Source organism: Paramisgurnus dabryanus, chromosome 2, assembly GCF_030506205.2.
Source record: "Paramisgurnus dabryanus chromosome 2, PD_genome_1.1, whole genome shotgun sequence".
NCBI lineage: Eukaryota > Metazoa > Chordata > Actinopteri > Cypriniformes > Cobitidae > Paramisgurnus > Paramisgurnus dabryanus.
In genome coordinates, this window is record NC_133338.1 from 31,595,832 (window position 1) to 31,620,005 (window position 24,174).

General features: G+C 38.3%; 1 protein-coding gene across 3 annotated transcripts; it reads left to right on the plus strand.

Moving 5' to 3' along the window:
• The first annotated feature begins 720 nt into the window (after positions 1-720).
• esrp2 (epithelial splicing regulatory protein 2) lies at positions 721-21,624 on the plus strand. 3 transcript variants are annotated; one of them, XM_065267888.2, is made up of 17 exons: positions 721-866; positions 1,030-1,182; positions 1,694-1,822; positions 8,757-8,870; positions 9,229-9,343; positions 11,050-11,145; positions 11,251-11,305; positions 11,496-11,606; positions 11,861-11,993; positions 12,115-12,157; positions 12,689-12,990; positions 14,728-14,961; positions 15,664-15,862; positions 17,276-17,480; positions 17,565-17,745; positions 20,830-20,931; positions 21,454-21,624. In XM_065267888.2, exons 2-16 carry the CDS (start codon positions 1,051-1,053, stop codon positions 20,914-20,916), a joined length of 2,136 nt encoding a protein of 711 aa, XP_065123960.1. In that variant the 5' UTR covers positions 721-866; positions 1,030-1,050; the 3' UTR covers positions 20,917-20,931; positions 21,454-21,624. The 3 variants fall into 3 exon arrangements, 2 of the variants coding, with proteins under 2 accessions (XP_065123960.1, XP_065123961.1); XR_010532341.2 differs by lacking the exon at positions 721-866 and adding an exon at positions 18,115-18,148 and having other exon boundaries at positions 873-1,182; XM_065267889.2 differs by lacking the exon at positions 721-866 and having other exon boundaries at positions 873-1,182; positions 11,499-11,606.
• Positions 21,625-24,174: the final 2,550 nt, after the last annotated feature.

A 24,174-nucleotide genomic window follows, 5' to 3' on the forward strand; every position in this document is an offset into this window, starting at 1 on the left:
TGTTTTTCCTACTATGGAAGTCAATAGTCACTATCTGCTGTGTGTTTACCATCATTTATCAAAATATCTTCTTTTGTGTAAATCAGAAAAATTCATACAGGTTTAGAACAACATGAGGATGAGTAAATGATGACAGAATTTTAATTTTAAGGTGAACTATCCCTTAATTCAACAACAACATGTAATGTTAATGAAAATCTTGTCATCATAAACTATACTGTATGTATACCGACACGATTTAATAAAACATTTTCACACAGAAGCCTTAAATTATAATAATCTACATAAACCACACCATAACATTTATTTAGATTTACGTCAAAACATAATATACATAAACCACTGATCAGTGAAATAAACCTGGATTTAAAAAAGTAAAGTTAGTGGGAAACAAATTAGCATAGTTTTTTTTATTGAACATGCTAAATTAGACTTTGAATATCAAAGATAAGTGGGGGAGACGTATAACACATATTTTTATATCTTTATAGAAAAGTTTTCGTCTTATCTTACAACTTTTTTATATTATACAAAGTATATCGACACACTTGACAAAGGTAAACCACGACAAAGTAAATTCTATTCTTTAACACAACTTCCTATCGCAGAATACACCAATCAGCGCGCGTTACATAGCATACGCCCTGCCCTCACCTTTACAAACCAGCCAATCGCGTCGATCCCTCGGGAGATTGACTCCCAACAGGGAGGCCGAACCAAAGCCAGGTAACCAAGAAAAAAAGAGACAGCGAGAAAGCCTTTAGGGCTTGTTATGGGGTTAGCGTGAGACGAACCAGGATTTTTTCTGCCTTCTTTACCAGTCAAACCAGTAACTCTGGATAGAGAACACACAAGTACAGCAACAGGTAGAGTCTCGTGCCGCATACTCTCTCGTGTCCTTCTCCTGGAGTAATCCTCTGTCCTTTCTCGTGTACTACAATTGAATTTCCATTTCTTTTGTTTGCTTCTCTTGGAGTAAGGTGGACCCTCGTGTTACTGTTTTTATTTGATCTTTGCTCTTACTTGTAGTTTTTACCTTTGTGGTCCCTGATGGCTTCGCACAGTGATACTCTGGTGGTGTTCTTTGGGGCAACAGCTGGTGCAAATGGGGGTAAACTGGGGTCGGATGAAAGGGAATTAATTCTCTTGGTGTGGCAAATTGTGGATCTACGTGAGAAGAAGGTACGGACCTTTTCACCATGTTGTAAGGTCTCTCTAAACTAGCCACCTAGTCATGGTTACACTAGTCTTGTGTTAGAAATCACCTTGACAGCTGACATTTAACCAACAAGGTGCGCTTTCCGAAAGTTATTATGCTACCCGTTTTATATATAGCGTTAGGTTTTGCTTAAGGTTTATTTGAATTATTTGCTTACTTCATGTACACATTAAAATAAAAATAAGGCCTTTAAAGCCACGAGACGACGAAAGCGTGCCTTGTTTGGTGCATGTCATCGCCTGTAGGTCAGTAACCCTGCCGTGTCTGCTTTGCATTTACACACACACTTACACACACACACACACAAACAAACAAATACACACCGCCTTATAACATCATTATGGTGACCCAAAACTGGATTTCACCCTTCTGTGAGCTGTCTACGTAAACGGCATTTATGTGCATCCATGCACATGGAGAACAGACACAGATCTCTCAGGAAAGTTGCATTGAAAGAGATGATATTGTTAACAGGTGGGCAAACTTCATCGGCGTCTAGTGAAGCCAGACAGTGTGGATCTCACCGATCAATGTAAGGAGGAAACCAGACTCACAGCAGAGGAGCTGTGTAAAGCAGAGCCGCTGGAGGACATCCTACAGCAGGTGAGAGACCTTCATCCCAGATGACATCCACTTGCCCACAACATGTATGCAGTGTATGTGTTATATGTATGAGTCAAAGGCTGTATTTCATTTTAACATTTTGATTAAAACTGCTCATTTACACAAGCTTTAGCTCATTTGGTAAAGTATTGATTCCAGGATCACACATACTGAAAGTGTATATAGCTTGAGTGCACTTTCGTTTAAAGGATCAATGCGTAAATGTAAATTAACAGATTAGAAATGGTTCATTTTAAATTATAATTTGTATTTTTTTTTAACGTGAAAAAAATCCTAGCCAATATTTCATGCGCTCTTTTTTTTTTTACACATAAACAAGCTCTGTTTCCCATTTGTTAATTGTTGTGCCTACATAATTGTTGTATAGACTAGGGCTGGGTATTGGCAAGGGCCTCAAGATACGATACATATCACAATACATGGACCATGAAACTATGTATCATTATACGATACAATACATTCCAAGTTGCGATACATTGCGATTCTTTTTTTTTATCAAAATTTAAAAAAATAGAGCTGACTTTTTAAAAAACTTTTGTTTTTAAGCCAAAGTGCTTCCACACATCGACTTTGAAAGCTGCAGGTGTTTTAAAATTCTGCCATTTTCTCACTCCCGCTAACTTCTGAGACATTGGCCAAATGGCCGTATATGACAGACAACTGGACGGCGACAACTACAGCAGTGGCGGAGGAGGTCGTTTGATGCACACAGAGGGTTTCGATGGGTTTTAAAAATATCAATAGTAGAGATCGAAATATCGACACACTATGTGGAAAAGTTATCACGATAGTTAAATGTATTTGTCGCGGTTACGCGTCTGGACAGAACTTAACTTCTGGTCTCTGTTTGTGTAATGGTCTGGCTAGTGGCTAAACTGAACTCTTAAAAGTACCTTGTTGAAAATTTCCTAAAGATGAGGTGAGATTGCGATCATGGATCACCGCTATGTGAAGGGAGGTTTGGTTGCCGATCTGTAGTTGTCATTGTATACGTTATATAGTACACATTTTACACCATAACGTTAGCTCAGTGTAGTTTTTGATACGCTTTGTTATGATTTGAACTGAGGAAATCTACTCGTTATTTATTTTGCATGTTATCAGAGTGAAACGGCTCTGTTATTATTCTTTGAACAAGTTAGGTTTGTTCCACGAAGGGCGCTTGTTTATGTTGTTATTGCTGAAACCGTCTATATGTCAATTTTGAAAATTGTTTTGCTGGCCTAATCATTGTGTGTCTAATAATGTGTGTTTGTGTGGTTTGGGTGTGGTAAAGAAGGCACAAGCCCGTTGCTCGGGGGGGAGAGTGCAGGTCTAGTCTTGTTTTTGAACTGATGTGTTCAGCAGACATCTGGAACACGGAATGTTTACCTATGAATGCTCTTACCTGAAAGCCATAAACGTCAGTGGATTAAAATAAAAGCACGAGCAAAACAACAATAGAGAAAATAAAAAATAGAGCCAGTTCCTCTATATCCGTGTTAGCAGGATATGGATAGTTTCAGGTTCCTGCTGAGTTCTGCAGGTATGTTATGACAAAGGGCGGGTGTTGCCAAACGTGTTTCTCAGCCCTGACGCAAAGAGAATTTGTTTGTGCTCGGTAAACCTGTTCCCACCCCCAACTGTTTTCATAATGGACACCGTATCACTACTGTCCAACACAAAGGAATTTAAAGCTCAGGTGTGGGACTGTTCTGGGTGTTTGTTGGAGTCATGCATTAACACATGGATACATATTTGTTGAAGTGAAATGAATGGACATTAATGAATTATTCTAGACAGAGCATTTATAAATCGGCTTTCTTTCATTTGTGTTTATTGCACACTTGTTGCATTGACTTAGTGGTATTTGCATGCTATCGCATTTTTGTTGTAGCCTATCCCTAAGGGGCTCTGTAAATATTAACCAGTGAAATCAATTTCCCCCGGCCTGCCTTTCAGAGAGATAGAAAGATAAAACTCTTAAACCATTGGTTAAAGTTGGTTTCTATACTGTTGTGGTTGTTTTTTACAGATTTAAGACATACAAAAAACGTCTGCAGTCATCTGCATCAGATGTTGTAGTAAAATGAACTGTGTGATTCTCACTGAGAATGTTTTTTTATATTGTTTAGATCAGTTATAACTAAAACGAATAATAAGCCGCTATTTTCTGGGCTGTTTACACTGTGAGTCATTGAAACATTATGTGTCACTGGACTGAAATGTACAGGTTAACAACAGGTATTTTTGAGGATTTAGTGTGGCTCATACCCACATAGCTGTTTTTAGAGCTTTGATGGTTGTGTGCTGTTCATACAGTGTGTTCACAGAAAAACAATGAAACAATGCCTTCTTGCTTTGGCTGTACACCTGCTTTTGGACGCTGATGCTGTGGGAATAATGTGAAGCTAACACACCTGTGTGTATATTTGTGTGTCGCCAAGAACATGTGGGCGAGGGAGGGGATTTTATTAAGTCTTTATGTAGGATTTATTTGTTCATAAGATGTTTGTCAGAAAGTCAGCTTGGGTGTGAATAAGAGAAAGGGTGTGTATCTATCCGAGACAGCAGAGCAGCCTGGCAGATGCATGTCAGTACCTGTGTGTGTGTGATGAGCCAAAGCATTTTATTTCTCCACAGACCGTCAGTGCCCAGGGATGATTCTGGGAAATACACAGAGCCGCTAGAATGTATGAGAAGATGAGTGACGCCTTCATCCGTTCTTTCATTCAGCATCAGAGCAGAAAGAAACAGATTTCCCATTAGTGCAGTTTATAGAGATTAGATGTGATGCCTGTACCAACATAATTTTTAAGTCAATACAGAAAAGATTTGATGAAAGAGCCTTAATGTGAATGTTGCTTAAACATTGGAGCGGTGCTTCTGCAGGCACATCCTGTTACCTTATCTCGGCACACTCCCACTGTGGTGCATCTTGGGGGTTTTCATTCGGGGTGAATTCCATTTAAAAGTGCGCTTCGCCATATTCCCACTCCAACTGAAGGAAAAAGCATTACATTATAATTTTTCGCTTTATTTTGAGTTCGAACCAATAACAGCCAAAAATTGTGTGTATAGCTACTAAGATATAAGAAAATAAAAAATTACCTAAATTTAAATGAACTCATGTTTGTTTGCTTGTTCAAAACAGGATACTTTCAGCTGATAGGCCTTACGAGTGTTTGTTTAAATTATAGGATTTTGTGAAGTTCCTAGAGATTTATAATCATAAATGTTTTTTCCTAAAGTGGCCTATTTGCTGATTGTCTCCTCTTGAGAAAGGGATTACTGTTCCTCTGCATTTAAAATGACCAAAATGGCTTTTGGATTGCATTCTTCCTACACACACAGAGAGTGCAAACAGTCTCAACAGGTGCGATTGATTGATCATCATGTGAACCAAAGATCGAATTTCTCCCTCACTCTCACTGAAAACATTGTAGTGGGCAATGTGAAACTGAAACTCTAATGAAGCTCAGTTAGCATGCGTTTCGGTCTAAACCTTTTTTTGTGCCTTTCAGCCTGCGATATCTTCTCTCTATGTGCTTTGCTTTCTCTTGGAGTTTGATTTTCTCTTTGACTGTGTGCTGCCTGCTGTCACCTTGGTGTGCCTGGTGTTTTAGGAGAATGTTTGTGTAGCATAATGTTTTGCAGTTGCTAATTTGCACAAGGTAGGGCTGTTTAGTAAAAACACGCAAAAAGGATTTTATCAGTGTTAAAATGCACGAGAGGCACTGTATGCATCAACAGTTGTTTTTGTAAATTCCGAACAATTCCAAGATGCTGGTTAAGCCCTTAATGACTGATGTAAAGCCCTGTATTAGTATGTGGTTTGGGGATGGGCAGGTTATGTCATAAACAAATCATCAACTTTCAGGAACATGAGAGGAATTTAACTGAATGAATGGCAGATATTGGTTGTTTTACACAGCTGATATTGGTTGTTTTTTCACAGCCTGTAGATATAGATTTGTAAATGTATATACATTTTACATAAACGGAGTAATTTAAAAATTTAAATTAAAATAATGTCATTAATGACTCACCCTCATGTCGTTCCAAACCCGTAAGATCTCCCTTCATCCTCGGAACACAGTTTTAGATGTTTTAGATTTATTACGAAAGCTTTCTGACCCTCCAATGAAAATCTATGTACGGTATACTGTCCATGTCCAGAAAGGTAATCAAAGTAGTAATCAAAGTAGTCCATGTGACATCAGTGGGTCAGTTAGAATTTGTTGAAGCATCGAAAAAACATTTTGGTCCAAAAATAACAAAAAATACAACTATATTCAGCATGGTCTTCCACATTGTTATGATATGAAATTTAAATTGGGTTATAAACGTGCAAAAATTGGCCTTGTTCTAACAGAATAATAATTTTTCTTTAAAGGAACAGCGTGTAAGAAATTTTATATAAATTAATCATAAAATGGCCCTGATATGTCACTATACATGAAGAAATCGTTTTCATTTCAAATATTTATATCACTGACAACAGTGGTCTGGCAAGGATATTGTCATTTAAAAAGTGGAGCCCTCAACTGATGTTTATGTTGTCATTTTGTGTATTGGCCACCAGTTGTGTGATTGCAGTACCAGTTTTAGCCACAAGTTTTGTGATTGCAATACCAGTTTTGGCCACAATCCTACATACTCTTCCTTTAATATTGTAATTCACTGCAGATTGGTGTCATGTCTTTATTATAATATCAGCTTAAAGTCACCCTTCTTAAAATCTTGAAAATTTTTCTGAACACATTATTAATGTTAGAAATGCATTGCCAAAAACACACTACAAAGACTCTGAAATATGTAGTACCGAATAGCAGAGTTAGATTATCGCCATTTCTGAGTTTAGAATTTTTTAGAAGGGCCTAAAACGGTGGCTTGATGATGCACTTGAGCCACTGCACATGGGCCTGCTACTAATGCAATCGCGAGCATCCATTCAGGTTGTAACGTGTTTGAAAGTTAAGAGGGATGGCAGCTTTCCTGCGAATGGGCATGGTTTCAGTGATGACAGCAGACCCCAGCGTTTGAGAGCAGAGAAACTACCTGTTTTTCCAAGATTTTGATTGATTATTTGGTGTTTTTTTCATCATTCGAATTTGGCTGGGTGGTTAACACATTTTTCTCATTCAGAACACATTTAATATCTGACTTTGCAGGGACTTTAATCTACTTGGATCTTGGTTTATTTGATAATGTAGAGGTAGCAATATCACATAAAATGCGTATCTCTAAAAAACATTTAATTTGTCTTTAAAAAGATGGTTATTGGTTAAATAGCCATGTGATATAAATCTCTTCCCCCAGCGTGTCTGCAACAATTCATCTCTTTACAAAACATAAGGTGCTATTTAAATGTTTGTGCATTGACTTCATTTTCTATTGCAATTGTAACCAATATTTCCCTGATTTAGTTGTACTTCTTTCTCCTGTATTCTTTTCTCTTTATGTAGTCACTTTTTTGACATTTATTTTTCATTATTATGTTTATTTAATATGTTACGTGTAATACTTTGTGAAACATCTTTAAGTTTAAGAAAGGTTCTAGAAACTCTAGAAATGAACCCCCTGGTTTACCGGCAAAGCTTAAGGCTAGTTCTAGAATAAACACATGTTGGAGTTGTCTCAACTGTGAATAACTTGCACAGACAGATTTTAAAATATGCCACAGCCATTGATTTGTCTACACACCAGTAATGCCTTTATTTAAAAAAGATCCTTAAACATGTTATTTAACTAAGGCCTAGTCCTGGATTTAACTATGCCTTGTCTGTGAATCTGGGCCAAAGACATTGTAAAACAACTGATATGTTTGATTGTGACTGCAATTGAATTCAATAATAATGGCATGGGGCAATGTTGATTCCGTAAACAACCAAACATGACAAAACTACTGAATAGCAAATATTCCTTGACCCTAGTCGCTCTATTACATTTCATGTTTCTTTCAAACTGTCATGTAAATGACAAAAAGCAGCCCTGCCCACTGAGTACATAGCAAGTATATCTACTGAGATAAAAATCATATAGTGGTGTCTTGTTTGTTTAAGCATTTGTCTCTGCTGTGGAATGAGTATGTTTGCAGTGACCCGTGTATCTGAGAGGTCTGTCAGTTGCAAAGTTGAATTGTCAGGTCCTAGTTTGTGGTTAACCACTTGTTGTTGACTGATACAGAGATGAGATGGCTAAGTTTACTAAACATCTGTAGCGGTTCATTATAGGTTCCATGTTTCCTGCTAAACACTGGTGGATGTGGAAGCTCTTATAGCTGGGAATGAGCAGGTGGTGTTTTGTCATCTATAGCTGTTGTCACGTGAAATATTTTTTCTGAAATAATGACGACGGTGGCTACGACTCGCTTCCTGTATTTTCACCAAACCAGTTCGACCTGCTGCTTAATCTGCAAAACAAGCACACGCATGCGCACAGACGGGTATCAACATGTGCGTGTCTTACAACATACTGAGGGTGACCTCCATAGTGTCCTTGACGTTGTAGTTGAAAGTCCGTGAGCTTCAGCTTTAAACTCGTTTGGCGGTTAATTTATGTGTTTGATGATTAGAAGATAGTTTAACAACCTTTCAGTATTAATAACTCTTCTCTCACTTTCAGCCAATGGCTGGTGACTTTGTGAAGTACATTTTTGCATATCTGATTCTGAGCTTTAAAGTAAATAATGACATGCTGTTTAAATCAGATGCAAATAAAAAAATTACATGAAATGTATCATTCTGAATCATAACTACAGTATGTACTGCCTGCACAATTGGTTATTTCAACGAATGTTTTGATTTGAGAACCAAAATATAAAAGGGAAGTGAATCTGTTGCCTGCAGCTGCATCTGATGTTGTGATCTTTTTCTTTTGCTGAAATGGAAATCGAATTGTTTATTTATTTCTTCTCTCTGTTTCTCTCTAGTTTCATCAGTCAGTATCAGCTGAACTCAAATCTTTGGGCAGAAGCTCATACACGCTGTGTGTAGACGGCCCACTGCTTATTCGACAGGTGCTGCACCCTGAGGCCTCCAAAAAGGTAAATCCTTAAACACTTCATTAGGATAATTGTATTTTTCCAATATCTCCACCCGCAAGTAATATGGTACAAAAATGTAGTTTTTTATAACATAAAAGTGCATGTTCAGCACTTATGAGTTTTACTATCAGTTCTGCTTTTATTCATTGTGACGTTTTCAAATGAGCTGTCAGTTGTGGTGTCGTGTGTTCAGTAGAAACATGTTTTAATCCTCACAGGAATGCTGGCATCTCCAGAGGACATTAACGCGCTTTCAATCCACCTATATTCATTTTCACTGTTCCCTGCCCATCCCTTGGGCTCCTCACGAACATATTTTCTTACTTGAATCCCCATTATTTGTCTATGTGTGTTGTAGAATCTGGTCTTGCCGGAGTGTTTCTTCTCGTTTGTGGACTTGAAGAAAGAGTTTCACAAATGCTGCCCGAATGCAGGTCCTGTCAAAGATCTCACTCTGCTCTCCATGCTGGACTGTATCCTGTCTCTGAAACTAAATGGCACTGGCTGTTCATTTTTTTCCTAGCTACAACTCTATTCTTACTTGTAAACATAGCTTTGTAGATTAGTATTTATTAGCCCCTTAGATAAAAAGTTAACGCTCACATAACACACTGTTTTTATCTCACGTTAATCTTAAGTACCTACAGAGTAGTATTACATCCTTCATATATCCAAAGTGTCTTTAGTTTTATCAGATTAATAAAAGACAGATCAGCTGCACCAATTCTTTCAGAATAAGCCTGACCCTCTCGAGATGTACCTCAGGTGAAGCGAGTCACAAACAGGCAACACACACAAAACATTATCCCACTATCTCCGGATAACTTATGATTCACTACATGATTATGTCATAGATGGTAAAGAAAAACTGCCAATCACCAGCAAAACACAGGCATTCGATGCAGTTTTACTTACCATCTGTGACATGGGCCAGCCCACAACTGTGTTGATACCCCAGATAAACTGAATATCCATTATTTCCATATTGCTTGGTTCTTTGGGAAGCTGAACAAGCTTAAATTTCCATCACAAACAACAAACACTTCTTCAGTGATGTTGATTTCATTGGTCTGTGCGCTATTCTGGTTTAAGGGCCCATAAAAGGGCTTTCACTGTTCTTTCTGCACTGAAATTGCCCATAAAAGAAATAAAGCAAGATTGTTATGTATGAATATTTAAAGGTGCCATAGAATAAAAAACTGTATTTTCCTAGGCATAGATGAATAATAAGAGGTAATAACATCTCTTGAGCCTCAAACGCGTTTGTTTCCTCGTTTTATTGTAAACCTTGTGCATGCAAAAGCCTGCTGGAAAACAGGCCAATCTCAACATAACAGACTGTGATGTCACAGTCAAGATGTACGCCCCTCAACTTTAAATGACACATTAAATTAAGTACAAAGTTGTTAAATGTTTACTAATGTGACCTAATGACATGAGCCACTGAGCAATCAGAGCAGAGCTCAACATTATTATTCATGACCCTTCCAAATAGGGAAAAATAGACCATATTATTCAAAAGTCAAATCTTAGGGTTGGGTTGTAAATGGACATGTAAAACCGTTTTTGGATAATTTTTGCACTTAATAAAGTTGCATACCTTCTGTGTAGATATTAAAGAACAATTTAAAGGAACAGTATGTAGGATTGTGGCCAAATCTGGTACTTCAATCACAAAACTTGTGGCTAAAACTGGTACTGCAATAACACAACTTGTGGCCAATACACAAAATGACAACATAAACATCAGTTGAGGGCTGCAAAAAATGACAATATCCTGGCCAGACCACTGTTGTCAGTGATATAAGTATTTGAAATGAAAATAATTTCTTAATGTCTAGTGACATATCAGGGCCATTTTATGATTAATTGATATACATTTCTTACATACTGTTCCTTTAACATATTATTTCAATGCATTCTTTGGCACCTTTAATGTTCTGAAAAACTTTCCGAAATTTGTACGAACCCTGTGCGAGGTGCATTCGCCACAGAAATAATCCCCGCCCATTTAAATACCCTTTCATTTGTCATTTTGTATAAATGTTTGCTAAATAAATAAATGTTATTGTATATAGGCCAGTGTATGCAAAATAACATTTAAGCTGTTTCAGTATAAATGTGTATTACATGCCTGTGTGTGCATATAGCAGTGTATGTGCCTTGACCCTTTTCACAGATGTTTGTGTTTCCACGGTGATGGATCAGGAGGCAGGAGCGATGGAGGTGAAGAACATGGTACTGCTATTGCTACACCTCCTGGCTGAGCCTTACAGTGAGTTATAAATGATGAATTTATCCTTATATATATTTAAGTCTTTTTAGTAATGTATTTTAATTTTGATATCCAAATCATTTAACAGTGTTATTTTTTTTGTAGATCACAAATTCTCAGATTTTGAGGTTGTCAACTACAAGTTTGAATCTGGAGCGTGGTACGTATTCAATATCAGTATATTTTTGCAATGGTGAACAAAGCAAGCATGCTTTTTTCTTTGCATAAGCTTTAACCGGCAGTATCATGTTGTTTTTTGGCATTCTGTTATGTATTCGATTAAAAACTGTAAGGACTGCTGAGACTGAGTGACTGTTACTCATGTGTCTGCATGTGTGCCGGACTTCCAGCAGTAAAACAGAAGCTGTGGACAGCGAGACGGTCATCAGAGCTCGTGGGTTGCCATGGCAGTCGTCTGATCAGGACATTGCTCGCTTCTTCAAGGGCCTCAATATTGCCAAGTGAGATTAAAACTCAGCACAGCATCGAGACGCACACTCACAACGATACCGAGCGTGCTCTGAACAGACCATTAAGTACACATTAACAGTGTAACGCAAAACCTCACTGAGACTCTGAATGCGAATTCAGCTAAATGTCACATCAGAACTGATTTGCATGCAGTGTCAAAAACATACAGGTGGTTTTTAAATGCTGTATTGCATCTCGCCTTTGTCTAAATGTTTATATTCTTACATCTGTGTGTGTGTATCAGAGGAGGCGTCGCGTTGTGTCTGAACGCTCAGGGCAGGAGGAACGGAGAAGCTCTGGTGCGCTTCATAAACTCTGAGCACAGAGATATGGCACTGGACAGACATAAACACCACATGGGCAACAGATACATTGAAGTAAGTTCATCTTCATGTATTTCACTCCGATCAGCCGGATATATATTCATTGGGGAATAGTGAGAGTTGGTGATAGTTGTCCAGTCCATTGATCCAAAACTCTTTGTTTATCTTCTTTCAGGTATATAAAGCCACAGGAGAGGAATTTTTGAAAATAGCTGGAGGTGAGACTTATTGAAAGTCTTCAAATTTTTATAAATTTATGGAGACTGTATAAATAGACAGTACTCCATTTTAGAAGCAAATCTCCATTTGTAATTCCCAGGTGTGTGTGTGTGTGTGTGTGTCACTTTTTCCTGCTTTGGGAATAAAAAGGCTCTTTGTCAGTCTCTTCCCTCTTGCTGACTCATGTTGGGCAGGTAAAGGGAGAAACTCAACTCGCTTTCCCTGCTTTGGCCAGGCCAAAAAGCGAGCTCTTCCCTTAGGGAGAAAGATGGGTCAGGTGCCTCTGAAAAGCCTCACACACAGCAGGTGTAAAAGAACAGCGGCTTGCCTAGATATAATTACACAGCGTGTGTTGATGGGTCTGCTGAAAGCTTTTAGAGTACCTGAAAGCATCCAGTGTGGACCTTCTGACATTCTGCACCTTTTGTTGCCCTCAAATTCAGTTACATTGCTTGCGTGTGGCGAAGAAAATAGCAATCACTTAACATTTATTCTGTTATCATGCCGATAATATTACTCCTCTCCAACAGGGACGTCCAATGAGGTCGCTCAGTTTCTTTCAAAGGAGAACCAGGTGATTATTCGAATGCGGGGGCTTCCCTTCACTGCCACTCCCCAGGACGTTCTGGGCTTTCTGGGTCCAGAGAGCCCTGTGACGGATGGAATGGAGGGGCTTCTCTTTGTAAAGTACCCGGATGGACGTCCCACGGGTGATGCATTCGTTCTCTTTGCCTGTGAGGAATATGCCCAAAATGCCCTTAAGAAGCACAAACAAATCCTGGGCAAGAGATACATCGAGTTGTTTCGGAGCACCGCAGCAGAGGTCCAACAGGTACACACATTACAATGTATATTAAAGGGGACATTTCACAAGACTTTAAAAAAAATGTGAAATAGATCTTTGGCGTCCCCAGAGTAGTTATGTGAAGTTCTAGCTTAAAATATAAAAGTTCCTCATATATAATTTATTATTACATATTAAAATTGGCACTTTGTAAGTGTGAGGTTTGGGGGTGTTTCCTTTTAAATGCAAATAAACTGATCTCTGCACTAAATGGCAGTGCCGTGGTTGGATGGTGCAGATTAAGGGGCTGTATTATCCCCTCTCTGACATCACAAGGGGAGCCAAATTTCAATGGCCTAATTTTTCACATGCTTGCAGAAAATGGTTTTCCAAAACTAAGTTACTGGGTTGATCTTTTTCACATTTTCTAGGTTGATGGAAGCACTGGGGACCCAATTATTGCACTTAAACATGGAAAAGTCAGATTTTCATGATATGTCCCCTTTAAATAAAATCTGATTATTTTGTAATTTGTTAAAAATATGCTCTTACATATAATGCATCAGTTGAAATATGTTGTGACATGAAATATTGACTAAAGTTTCTAGAGATGACGTATTTTTGTAGGCCAACATTGGAAGTGAGCGGGACAATGGTTACCTCGCTAAAAGCCCATTCATTTTTCCCATAGACTTTTAAATTGGCACAAAAAATAAGCTCTGAGTGTAACAAAAGTTTATGACACTTCCACTTTTTTGTGCTAATTCAAAAGTCTATGGGAAAAATGAATGGGCTTTTTAGCAAGGGAACCAGTGTGCCGCTAACTTCTGGGGTTTGCCTACAAAAATATGTCATCCCTGCGGCACTCTAATATGAGATTAGTAGCATCAAAGTTTGATTTCACTTTAATTTAAGTTTTTGTCATGGCCTGCCTTAGTCATTATTTAAGAGATCAAGATTATATTTTCACAGAATGTTCTTTACATTATGCAGAATGATTGTATGAAGAAAACAATAAATCACAAAACATGACTTTAGCAGGGTTTTAACAGACTTTGTAACAAATAGGGATTTCTGTATAATGGAGTAAATTTGTCATTTGTATGTATATAGTGCTATAGTGGTTTTCTTTTGATGTTGTTAAAGGTCCTGTTCATTCTGTGTTTTTGAAGCTTTGATTGTGTTTACACTGCGCAATATAACATGTGTTCATGTTTCATGTGTAAAAAATGCACACAATTTAGTTATCTGTATACAGCTGTTTTCGCCGTCCTAAAAACGGGCTGATGTCTTCCTTGATCTATGAAGTCCCTCCTTCAGAAATACGTATTGAGTTCTGATTGTGTAGTTTGTTTTGTGTGTTTTGATTGGACAGCAGCTTAGCTTGCCGTTAGCTTAGCTGGTGACTGACGTATTCCTGTGGGCGGCGTTTATTCAAAAAACATTTCTACTGACGTCATTAAAGCAGGAAGTAGAGGGCTGTAGTCCAAACCGGCCGTTCGCTGTAGGTTTTGAAAGGCAAATTCTGTTAAAGGAAATAAATCGCCTGGCAGTGAACTTTGAGCTTTATCATTTTACAGGTATTATTTATGCTATTATAGCAACATTACACACTAACCAGAGTTTAAAAAATGGGATCAGAAAGAATGTGACCTTTAACAGATAAGTTGGGTTGGAATAAATGGAAGCTATTCTGTCATTGCAGGGGATGTTGTAATGGTTCTCTTATCAATCATTAATGTCATCGTTGCTTTCCATTTGTGTGTTTTTTTTTTTTTAAACCAGGTATTGAACCGCTACATGTCCACTCCACTCATCTCCACTCTTCCTCCTCCTCCTCCCATTGTGTCTCTGCCTGTACTGGCCACACCTCCCTTCATCGCCACAGGCAGCACACGAGACTGCATCAGGCTGAGAGGTCTACCCTACACTGCTGCCATCGAAGATATACTGGATTTTATGGGGGAACACACCATTGACATCAAACCACACGGAGTGCACATGGTCCTTAATCAACAGGTGATAAAGATGCAGAGGGACAGAACTTTTCAGACTAGGCATGGGTCATAAGAGTGGACTAGTAAAGTGAACTTGACTAGTTTTATTGTTACTTTTGATGTTTTTAATGCCTCTTCAGTGTATTCGTAGTGTGCTGTCTGTTTTTACAGTTAATTGTAATCTTTTGTGTAATCTTTTATATTTTTATATACATATAAACGTATAAAACATTTGAGACACATGCTTTTTGATAGCGCTATAAATGTCAGACTGCAAACCTTGTTTTCATGGTTGGAATTGTTACTGTACATTAGAAGCATCAAAGTTTGTTTTTACTCTGTGATTTCACATTGATTTCAATACAAAGATATCAAGGTTATTTTTTCACAGAATATTCTTTACATTATGTAGGATGATAAAAAAAACAGTAAGGTTGTGCACACCAAAACTTTTAAACGTGGATGAAAAAGCTTTTAGGATGCTGAGTGCCAGCTTTCTTCAGCTAAGCACTTTGGTAGCTGTGATACTTCAGGCGTAAAAGCTTTGGTGTGTATGCCCCCAAGATCACAAAAAAAATACTTTGGTTGGACAGTCATACATACCTATACTGCATGTAGCCACTGGGTCACCACCTGAATATGTAGTTTTCAACATCCCTGTCATTTTTGATCAAACCTGAAATGATCTTTTACCTTTCCCTACTTTTCTCTGGTCATCTTGTAGGGTCGTCCATCCGGCGACGCCTTTATTCAGATGAAGTCGGCCGACCGTGCTTTTATGGTGGCTCAGAAGTGTCATAAGAAGATGATGAAGGACCGTTACGTAGAGGTGTTCCAGTGTTCAACCGAGGAGATGAGCTTCGTGCTGATGGGGGGGACTCTGAACCGCAGCGGCCTGTCACCACCTCCCTGCAAACTGCCCTGTAAGAGACACTCCACCCCTCGTCCCACCTTAAACCTTTACTGCTGTTATCCAAACCTGCCTGGTAATAAACACCTGGGGCCTTGGGTTATGTTAAGTCCTTGTAGAAAACCGATAAGATGAACTATGGTAAAAATAGTTAGTATTCAGCGTGAGCCAGTAGCTGTAATCTGTACCTGTTCAAGAGTTGAATATTTGTGTTTGTGTGCCTGCACTGTTCTAGTCTACAGCTATCAGGTCGGCCGTTTGAGATCAGATTGCAATTTATCTGCAAGAAAGCAGCGCGATCGCCTCTGTCACTGATCTAAAGGTGTAACATTTTGGCATTTAGAAAGAGCAGGCATCTAGCAGTACCAAAGGAAAGTCTGTTTACTGAGATTCAATCTGCTTAGTCTGACATTGGCTTGAGAAAGGGTCGTATGTGCTCATGGTACACCAGAGGAGACTGATGTAGAGGAGACACTAGTTTGCCAGCTGAGCTAAGTATACATGACATTCACATACTTTGCGTGTGAGGGAGAAAGATTTGCATGCCCAAATGACCCGTTTTGAACTACTTGCATTTTTTATTTAAGGGGGTGCCTACTGCGTTAACTTTTAAAGGGATTAAAGGGATAGTTCAGCCAAAAATTATATTAAACCCATGATTTACTCACCCCGAAGCGTCCAAGATGCATATGTCCATCATTTTTCAGACAAACACATTTTCAGTTATTTTAGAAAATGTTTTAGATCTTTCAGTCAATCAAATGTTAAGTTATGGGGTCCACGTCCACAAAAATGAGAAAAAAGGCCTTCTGAGGGTAATCTGTGCCATTTTGTTGTAAAAATATCCACATTTAAAACTTTATAAATGAAAACTCACTTCCAGTAATGTCGCGTCTGCATTCAAGATGAGAGCGTACGCAGCTTACGGAGGTTTCTCTGCTGCTGCTCTGTGCCCCCGCCCTCCGAATTTGTCATACGTCACTAAGAAAAAGTGCGTACACTACGCTAATACTCTCTCATGAATACAGAGGAGTTTAAGATGGCGACGCTACCGGAAGCTTGTTATATATGTTTATAAAGTTTTAAATTTGGATATTTCTACAACAACACCGCGCGGATTACCCTCAGAAGGCCTTTATTTATCATCCTGGAGCCATTTTGGATTTCTTTGTGGAAGGATATATGCAAATTTTTTGGACTTGAAGGACGTGGACCCCGTAACTTTACTGTTTAGCAGCTGAAAGATATAAGACATTTTCTAAATTAACTGAAAATGTCTTTGTCTGAAAAATAATGGACATATGCATCTCGGACAGCTTCGGGTAGAGTAAGTCATGGGTTTAATATCATTTTTGGCCGAACTTTACCTTTAAGAAGTAAGGTGTCGGTCTGTGCTTTTTTAAAACTTTTGTCTCATCTCTCTCAGGTCTCTCTCCACCAACCTACGCTGCTTTTCCTGCCACTACAGCTATGCTTCCCACTGAGGCGGCGTTGTATCAGCCCCCCCTGCTGGCCACTCCAAGAACTCCACAGCCCCCAACACACAGCCCTGGACCCACTTTAGCCTATTATTCACCACATCCACAGCTTTACATGAATATGAATATGAACTACACAGCCTACTACCCTAGGTACAACAATTACATTCATGGCAGAATCGATAAACAAAATACAATGAATTGACTGAAAAAGTCTTTCCCCACTCTTCTTTCCAGTCCACCGGTCTCTCCCTCAACCGTGAGTTATTTCGCGGCCCCTCCTGGTTCAGTGGCAACCATGGCCGCTCAGCCGGCCCCTACCATCCTGTCCCCTCAGCATGGAGCGCTGGTGCGAATGCAAGGCCTGCCATACAATGCCGGGGTCAAAGACATCCTCAGCTTCTTTCAGGGCTATCAGGTAATTAACTCATTTATTTATCTAGTTACTTAAATGAAAAAGAAGATTTTGTACAGTTAAAGTGGGATTCAATCTGCTTCTCAGAGTACAAGTTTCAGAATAAACTATGGATCACACGTCAGTGTGTTTTGTGCTTTTCTCTGAGATGTAATCATGATAGTTTTCTTGGATATTTTTGGAACGGTGACATACAGAACTGTTCAAAAGTTATAAATTTAACATAGTTTTACTGTAGCAAATAATGTCAGCACACCGTGTTTTAATTTAGTCTTTTGAACAGCGCTGTGTTTTATACCATAGTTGTATAGCGTAGCATTGTGCTCAATCATTTTGTACATTTTGTCCCTCCTGTTCCTCACCTCTCATTAGCTGACACCTGAGTAGTCGGAGTCTTCAGAGGACGGTATGATACCTACTGTACACTCAGAGGAGGGAAGCGGGTTATTAAAGATTGAGGGATGGTTAGATGGACGTAAATGATGCTTTGTTGTGGGCACGGGTCTGTGTTTGCTTCCTCTGTCACATCTAGTCAAGGAGATTTTTCTAGTAGCTGTTACCATTTATATTATTATAATTTTTTTGTGGGGTTGAAGGTGAAACTGTCTCCAGCATGCAGTGTGTCTGCCCTGCCCTGCCCTCTGAGGTGCGCGGCACTCCCATCTGTGCGTGTATCTGATCTGTGTGCTCGCGCGACGCTGTTCAAAAAGCGTATCGCAGCGACGCGTGTGCGAAAAGCTGAATTCAGGTTTGACTTCTGGCTGAACTGATGAAATGGATCCAAGCCCAGTCCACACTCCAAGTGTGCTTTTAACCTAAGAGACACAATGCACACTATGGCTCTCTGTGTGTGGGAAGTGTTTCTTTTTGGCAGGTGCTCTGAACCCCCTCCCCTTCTCTCTTTATCTATAGCAAATTCAGACTCTTGATGTGCAACCTTGTTATAACGCATACTTTTTTTCTCGTTGTGCAGTGTATTTTGGGTGGTGTGTGTTCTGTGTGCTGTTTCAATAGATATGTTTGGGGATATATTGGTGTCACTTCTTGTGTTTGCTATAGGGGGACATGCATCTGACATTTGTTCATTGATCATTCATAAAACTTGATTATAAAAGTGCACTGCAAAAAATGATGTGTTAATTTTTTACACATTGTGTGTGTCATGCCATTTAACATGTTATTTCATGTTTAAATAAATGAAAGGGCCAACACAAGTTGTGTTAAAAACAGTGACAGGAGTAACGGGTTACAAAGTAATTCCGTTACTGTAATTCCACTAAATGAACACTTGCAGACAAGACATTTCTGATCTAATGTCGCAGGACTGTTTTTTTATGTGTTGTCCCTATGCTAACACACCTTCTGTGTTGTTATTAATTGTGCCGCTCACCACAGTCCTGCGAGTTAAATCAGAAATGTCTTGTCTGCAAGTGTTCATTTATCACAAAATAGAGTAACGCGAGTAACCAACCTAATTTAAATTTCAGTAATTGTAACTGCGTTACTTGATTTAAAAAAAATACTTTGTTACATGCTCATTACCGCTAAAAGTAGTGGAATTACAGAAACAGAATTTCTTTGTAATGCGTTACTCCCGTCACTGTTTTTACATTTATTTTAACATGAAATAACCCCTTAAATGGCATTACACACACAATGTGTAAAAAATTAACACATCATTTTTTGCAGTGTGTAATCTTTGTAACTCCAGTGTCTTGTATCCTCAGTAGCCCCTACAGACTTAATGGGGCAGTTTTCCGGACAGAGTTTAGGTTAATTCAGAACTAAGCCCTAGTTGGCCTAAGTAGTTTTTACAAACATATCTTACAAAAAACAATACTGGTGTGCAGAGGCGGACACTACTTAAGTATTTTTACTTTCTATAAAAGTTAATTTTTTTAAGTATTTTGTATTATACATTCCAAAGCATATTATCATAATTTTTACCCCACTACATTTCATAATTTCAAGTTTTTGGTTTATATTTAATATTTAAGTACATTAAACATCTATAATTTTTTTACTTAAGTAAAAATTACTTTTGTACTTGTAGTCAAGAAAAGTAAAAGTACATATTTTTTATGTAATTGGGTATTAAATCAATTTTAATATGCAATATAAAAGGAATACACGGTATGATTCTATGCTTTAGTAGAATGTAGTGAAATTTTTTTTGTAAAGTACATTTTTTCCCCAAGACAAACACTCTGATAAAGCACAGATGCTTGGAAAATTTACTTAAAATACTCAAGTAGTGTCCGCCTCTGCTGGTGTGCATCTTGAGACAAAACGATGCCACTGATATATGTTAAGATTTGTCAGTGCAAGATGTTTTTATATTAAGGCAGCTTAAACATGCATTTTGGGAACCTGTCTGTGAAACCACCCCCATATCTCTTACATGAGAGTAATTAAAGGGATACTCCACTTTTTTTGAAAAATGCTCATTTTATGTGCAATGATATTATGCAGCGCCTAAAATAGTCTCTTAGTTACTTTTAATAGAAGAGGGCTATTTTCAGGCACTGCGTAATATCATTGCGCCTCCTGCAGCAATGTTACGGAAGCAAAGTCCTTGATTATTACACCAGATTGAGAGTATAGTTCCTAGCCATTAAAATCGCAACTAGAAATTTTCCATCGGTCTTAGTACACGATGTTACTACAGAAGTGACAAGTTTTAAATAGGAAAAATATCCAAACTCTTTGGTTATTTTTGATCGTGATGCTAATGGTCTAATCAGATTCAATGGATTATGCTAAAAGTGCTAACGGCAGACCCGGAGATCAGCTGAATGGATTCCAAAACGGTAAAAATCAAATGTTTAACTCTACAGGAGCTGGAAAATGAGCATTTTTTAAAAAAAAAGTGGAGTGTCCCTTTAAGCTAAAACATAAAGGTTAAAAAAATTATTTTAAAGTAATAAAAATCATATTATACTAAATTTAATGTTGGATTGATCGATATTTACACCCCTGCTAGAACTGCTGTACCATTCCCTCTAAATATATGAACACTGTTGAATAAAGTGATGAGTGTTTTGGGAGTAAGGCCTTTAGTACTGACTGTGGCTCATTGTGCTGTAGTATGTTCCTGAAGACTACAGCAGCTTGGTTGGAGTGAGTGATCAGGGCCGGAGTCTGATTCAGTCTAAAGAATGGCTGTGTCTGTAGGGGGAGCTCCTTCAGGTAAGGTCCCATGATGCCCCCCAACTCGAACCTGTTGCTTGTGCATGGACTAAAATTCTAACCCTTCTAACTCCAATCAGACGTCGAATCCATTAACGCTCTCTTCTCTTTGTTTGCGTGTATTTGAATAGTTTAAATGGTTTAACTCTGCTTTCAGTTAACTGTATGCTTTTTTAATGAGCTTTGGGTTGTAATCATGCTGTTTCTCTCTGATCGGTTTGGGGTTTGAACGTTTCGTTGGGCAGCATCACTGCTCTTAACTTACTGCGGGTCTTCTTTTCTGCCTTCATGGGGGTTCTTAAAAAACCTCTATGTAAAGTCATTAAGTTTACTTGAATCATATTAGGCTGACTTTATTTCTGTGTGTGAAGGGTTTATGTCGGATTGCTTCAATAATAGCCCTAATCCTTTATCTTTGCAGCACTCCGGTGTCTAAGCATGTGAAGGGGTCTTGATCCATTACAATCCAATTCATGCATTTTTGTAATAATTGCACTTATGTGTGTGTGTGTGTGTGTGTAGCTCCAGGCGGACTCTGTGCTCGTGCTGTATAACTGGAGTGGTCAGCGTAGCGGGGAGGCACTTGTGACCTTCCCCAGTGAGAAGGCGGCGAGGCAGGCTGTTGCCGAACGCTCCAATCTTCCCCTTTCCGGCCACCCTATCCGCCTGGTCTGCTGTGAGTGACCAAACACGGACCGCTACACCCATCGAGGAAGGACCGCACTTGATCTCTCACCCCTTTCTCCCTCATGACCTGTCTTTGGCAGACAGTCCTTCTGTTTCTGATGCAAAGCAGTAGGGGACCTGACACTATGTATATATGTTTATATACACGCAAGCATAACATCCAAGTTACAGTGCCTTGCTGCTTGTGTACATGGGAGTTTATATGTGTGTGCGTGAGAAATAGAGAGCGATTGCATGCATACTTAACTTGTTCCTTTATGTCTTTTGATGTGAAGAAATCTTTTATCCTGTTTCAGGCCACATTGTAACATTGCAACATCAGCAGAAGCTCTTGTGTATTAATATTTCTGAAGCACTAGGCTGTGTAGTATACTAACGTTAGGCCTTTGCCTTGCACTAGGAAACCAAAACGCAATGCAATACTTCATATTGCCATTACAGAAAAAAAAAAAACGGATTGTTGTAAGATACGTTGGAAGTGCAGTGTGATTGTAAGAAGACAAATATTTGCTTTAAATACTCCAGGGCTGTTATGCTGCATACAACCTAAAGAGGGCATAATGGTTGAAACAACCTTCTTTATTTAATAGAGCTCAGACCAAGTGTGTACTCCGTAGACTTGCATGAACTGATTTTTAGTTTAATCCAGTCAAAAGGGACCTTTTTTATTTAAAGTAAAGAGAAATGAGTTGTTTGTGTGATCTGCATGCTTTCATGCTTGTTTATAGAAAGGAGATGTGTATTCTGTTGCCCCCATTAGAGATGTGCAGTCTGAACTATGCCATGGTCTCACCTTGTTTTGGACTTGCAGTCTACTTCGGTTGTTTTCTACTGATAGCAGGCTGCTAGAATCAAAGTCTTTTTCTTTCATGACTACATTACCCAGAGTGCAATACAGGCTGGACAAACGGGCACACCTCTCTAGTAAAAGAGGGGGCATTTTTTGTTGTTTTCCTTTTTCTGAAATATGTATGTATGTGTAAATGTGACTCTTATATGCAACAAATAAATTGATATTGCGCTGACATAAGCGTGTCAAATCAAAGCTTGTTTAAGTGAGTGTTCACATAATAGCTTTTCATTTAGTCTTGCACTGCATAAAGTACTTTAGTTTTAATTATCGTTTCACTGTGTAGTAGTAAGAGTTCACAATTCTTTCAAAATTGCCCACACTATAGAAATTATTTGCTGCTTTAATTTTTTTTAATCAACTCACATTTACAAGTAATTTTATTATCTTATCTAGAGAGGAGTTGTTATAACTTAGAAAATATAGGGGTGGTTTCCCGGACAGGGATTCATTTAAGCCTTGGTTTAATTACTAAAACATTACTGGTGTGCATTTTGAGGAAAAACAAAGGAAACTGATGTATTTTAAGAAATGTCCTCGAAGTTGTTTTCAGTTTGGACAGCTCTTACTTTATTTTAGTCTAGGACTCGTCTAATCCCTTTCCGGGAAACCACCCCATAATTGAATTAAGTCAACTCTATAAGTTGTAGGAACTCATCTCTTATCAGGATAAATAATAGTAAGTATCTTTAGAAAACCTTTTGGGTAAAAATGAACCAGTTCAGTCAGTGGCTGTGGGCAGGGTTTTATTTGTGTGATGTCACATTAACAAGAGAATCAAAACTCTGTCTATTGGGACTGCTTTGGTTTAAAGGATAGTTCACCTTGAAATGAAAATTCTGTCATTTACTCATCCTCATGTTGTTTTAAACCTGTATGAATTTTTTTCTGATGAACACAAAAGAAGATATTTTGAGAAATGATGGTAAACACACAGCGTATAGTTTCCATTGACTTCCATAGTAGGAATCAAAAATATGATGGAATTTAATGGGTACCGTCAACTGTGTGCTTACCATCATTTATCAAAATATTTTCTTCATCATCTATCACAATACTTCCAAAATATTGTTCCTACTATGGAAATCAATGTGTGCCCTTTAAAGGGATAGTTCACCCAAAAATGAAAATTATGTCTTTTACTGACTCTCATGTTGTTCCAAACCCACATACATTTCTTTGTTCTGATGAACACAAAGAAAGCTATTTTGAGAAATGTTTGTAACCAAACCATCTGTGGACCCCTATTCACTTCTATAGTAGGAAAAAAGAATACTATGGAAGTGAATGAGGTCCACAAACGGTTTGGTTACAAACATTTCTCAAAATAGCTTCCTGATATTTATAATGTACATTTTGGGGTGAACTATCTCTTTAAATTAGTATATTTGTAGTATATAACCTTTAAACTATTATTGAGAAGAAAATAACAATGTACTTAATAATAATTTTCTGGTATTCAAGTATATTTTCATGTATTCCAGTTTATTTTTACCTGGGTAAATTTGGACAAACTTTTGAATTCAAGTTCTGTATTTTGGTAGGAAAGTGGAGGCAGATTAAGTAGAATTAAAATCAAATGTCCATGAATCTGCTATAGGTGTACTGTACATGCAAGAACATTTATGCGTACACGCAGTCTGAATTACATATAAACAGATGATACATTTCTAACTTTTTAACACTTTATTTCCTAGAATTCTCTA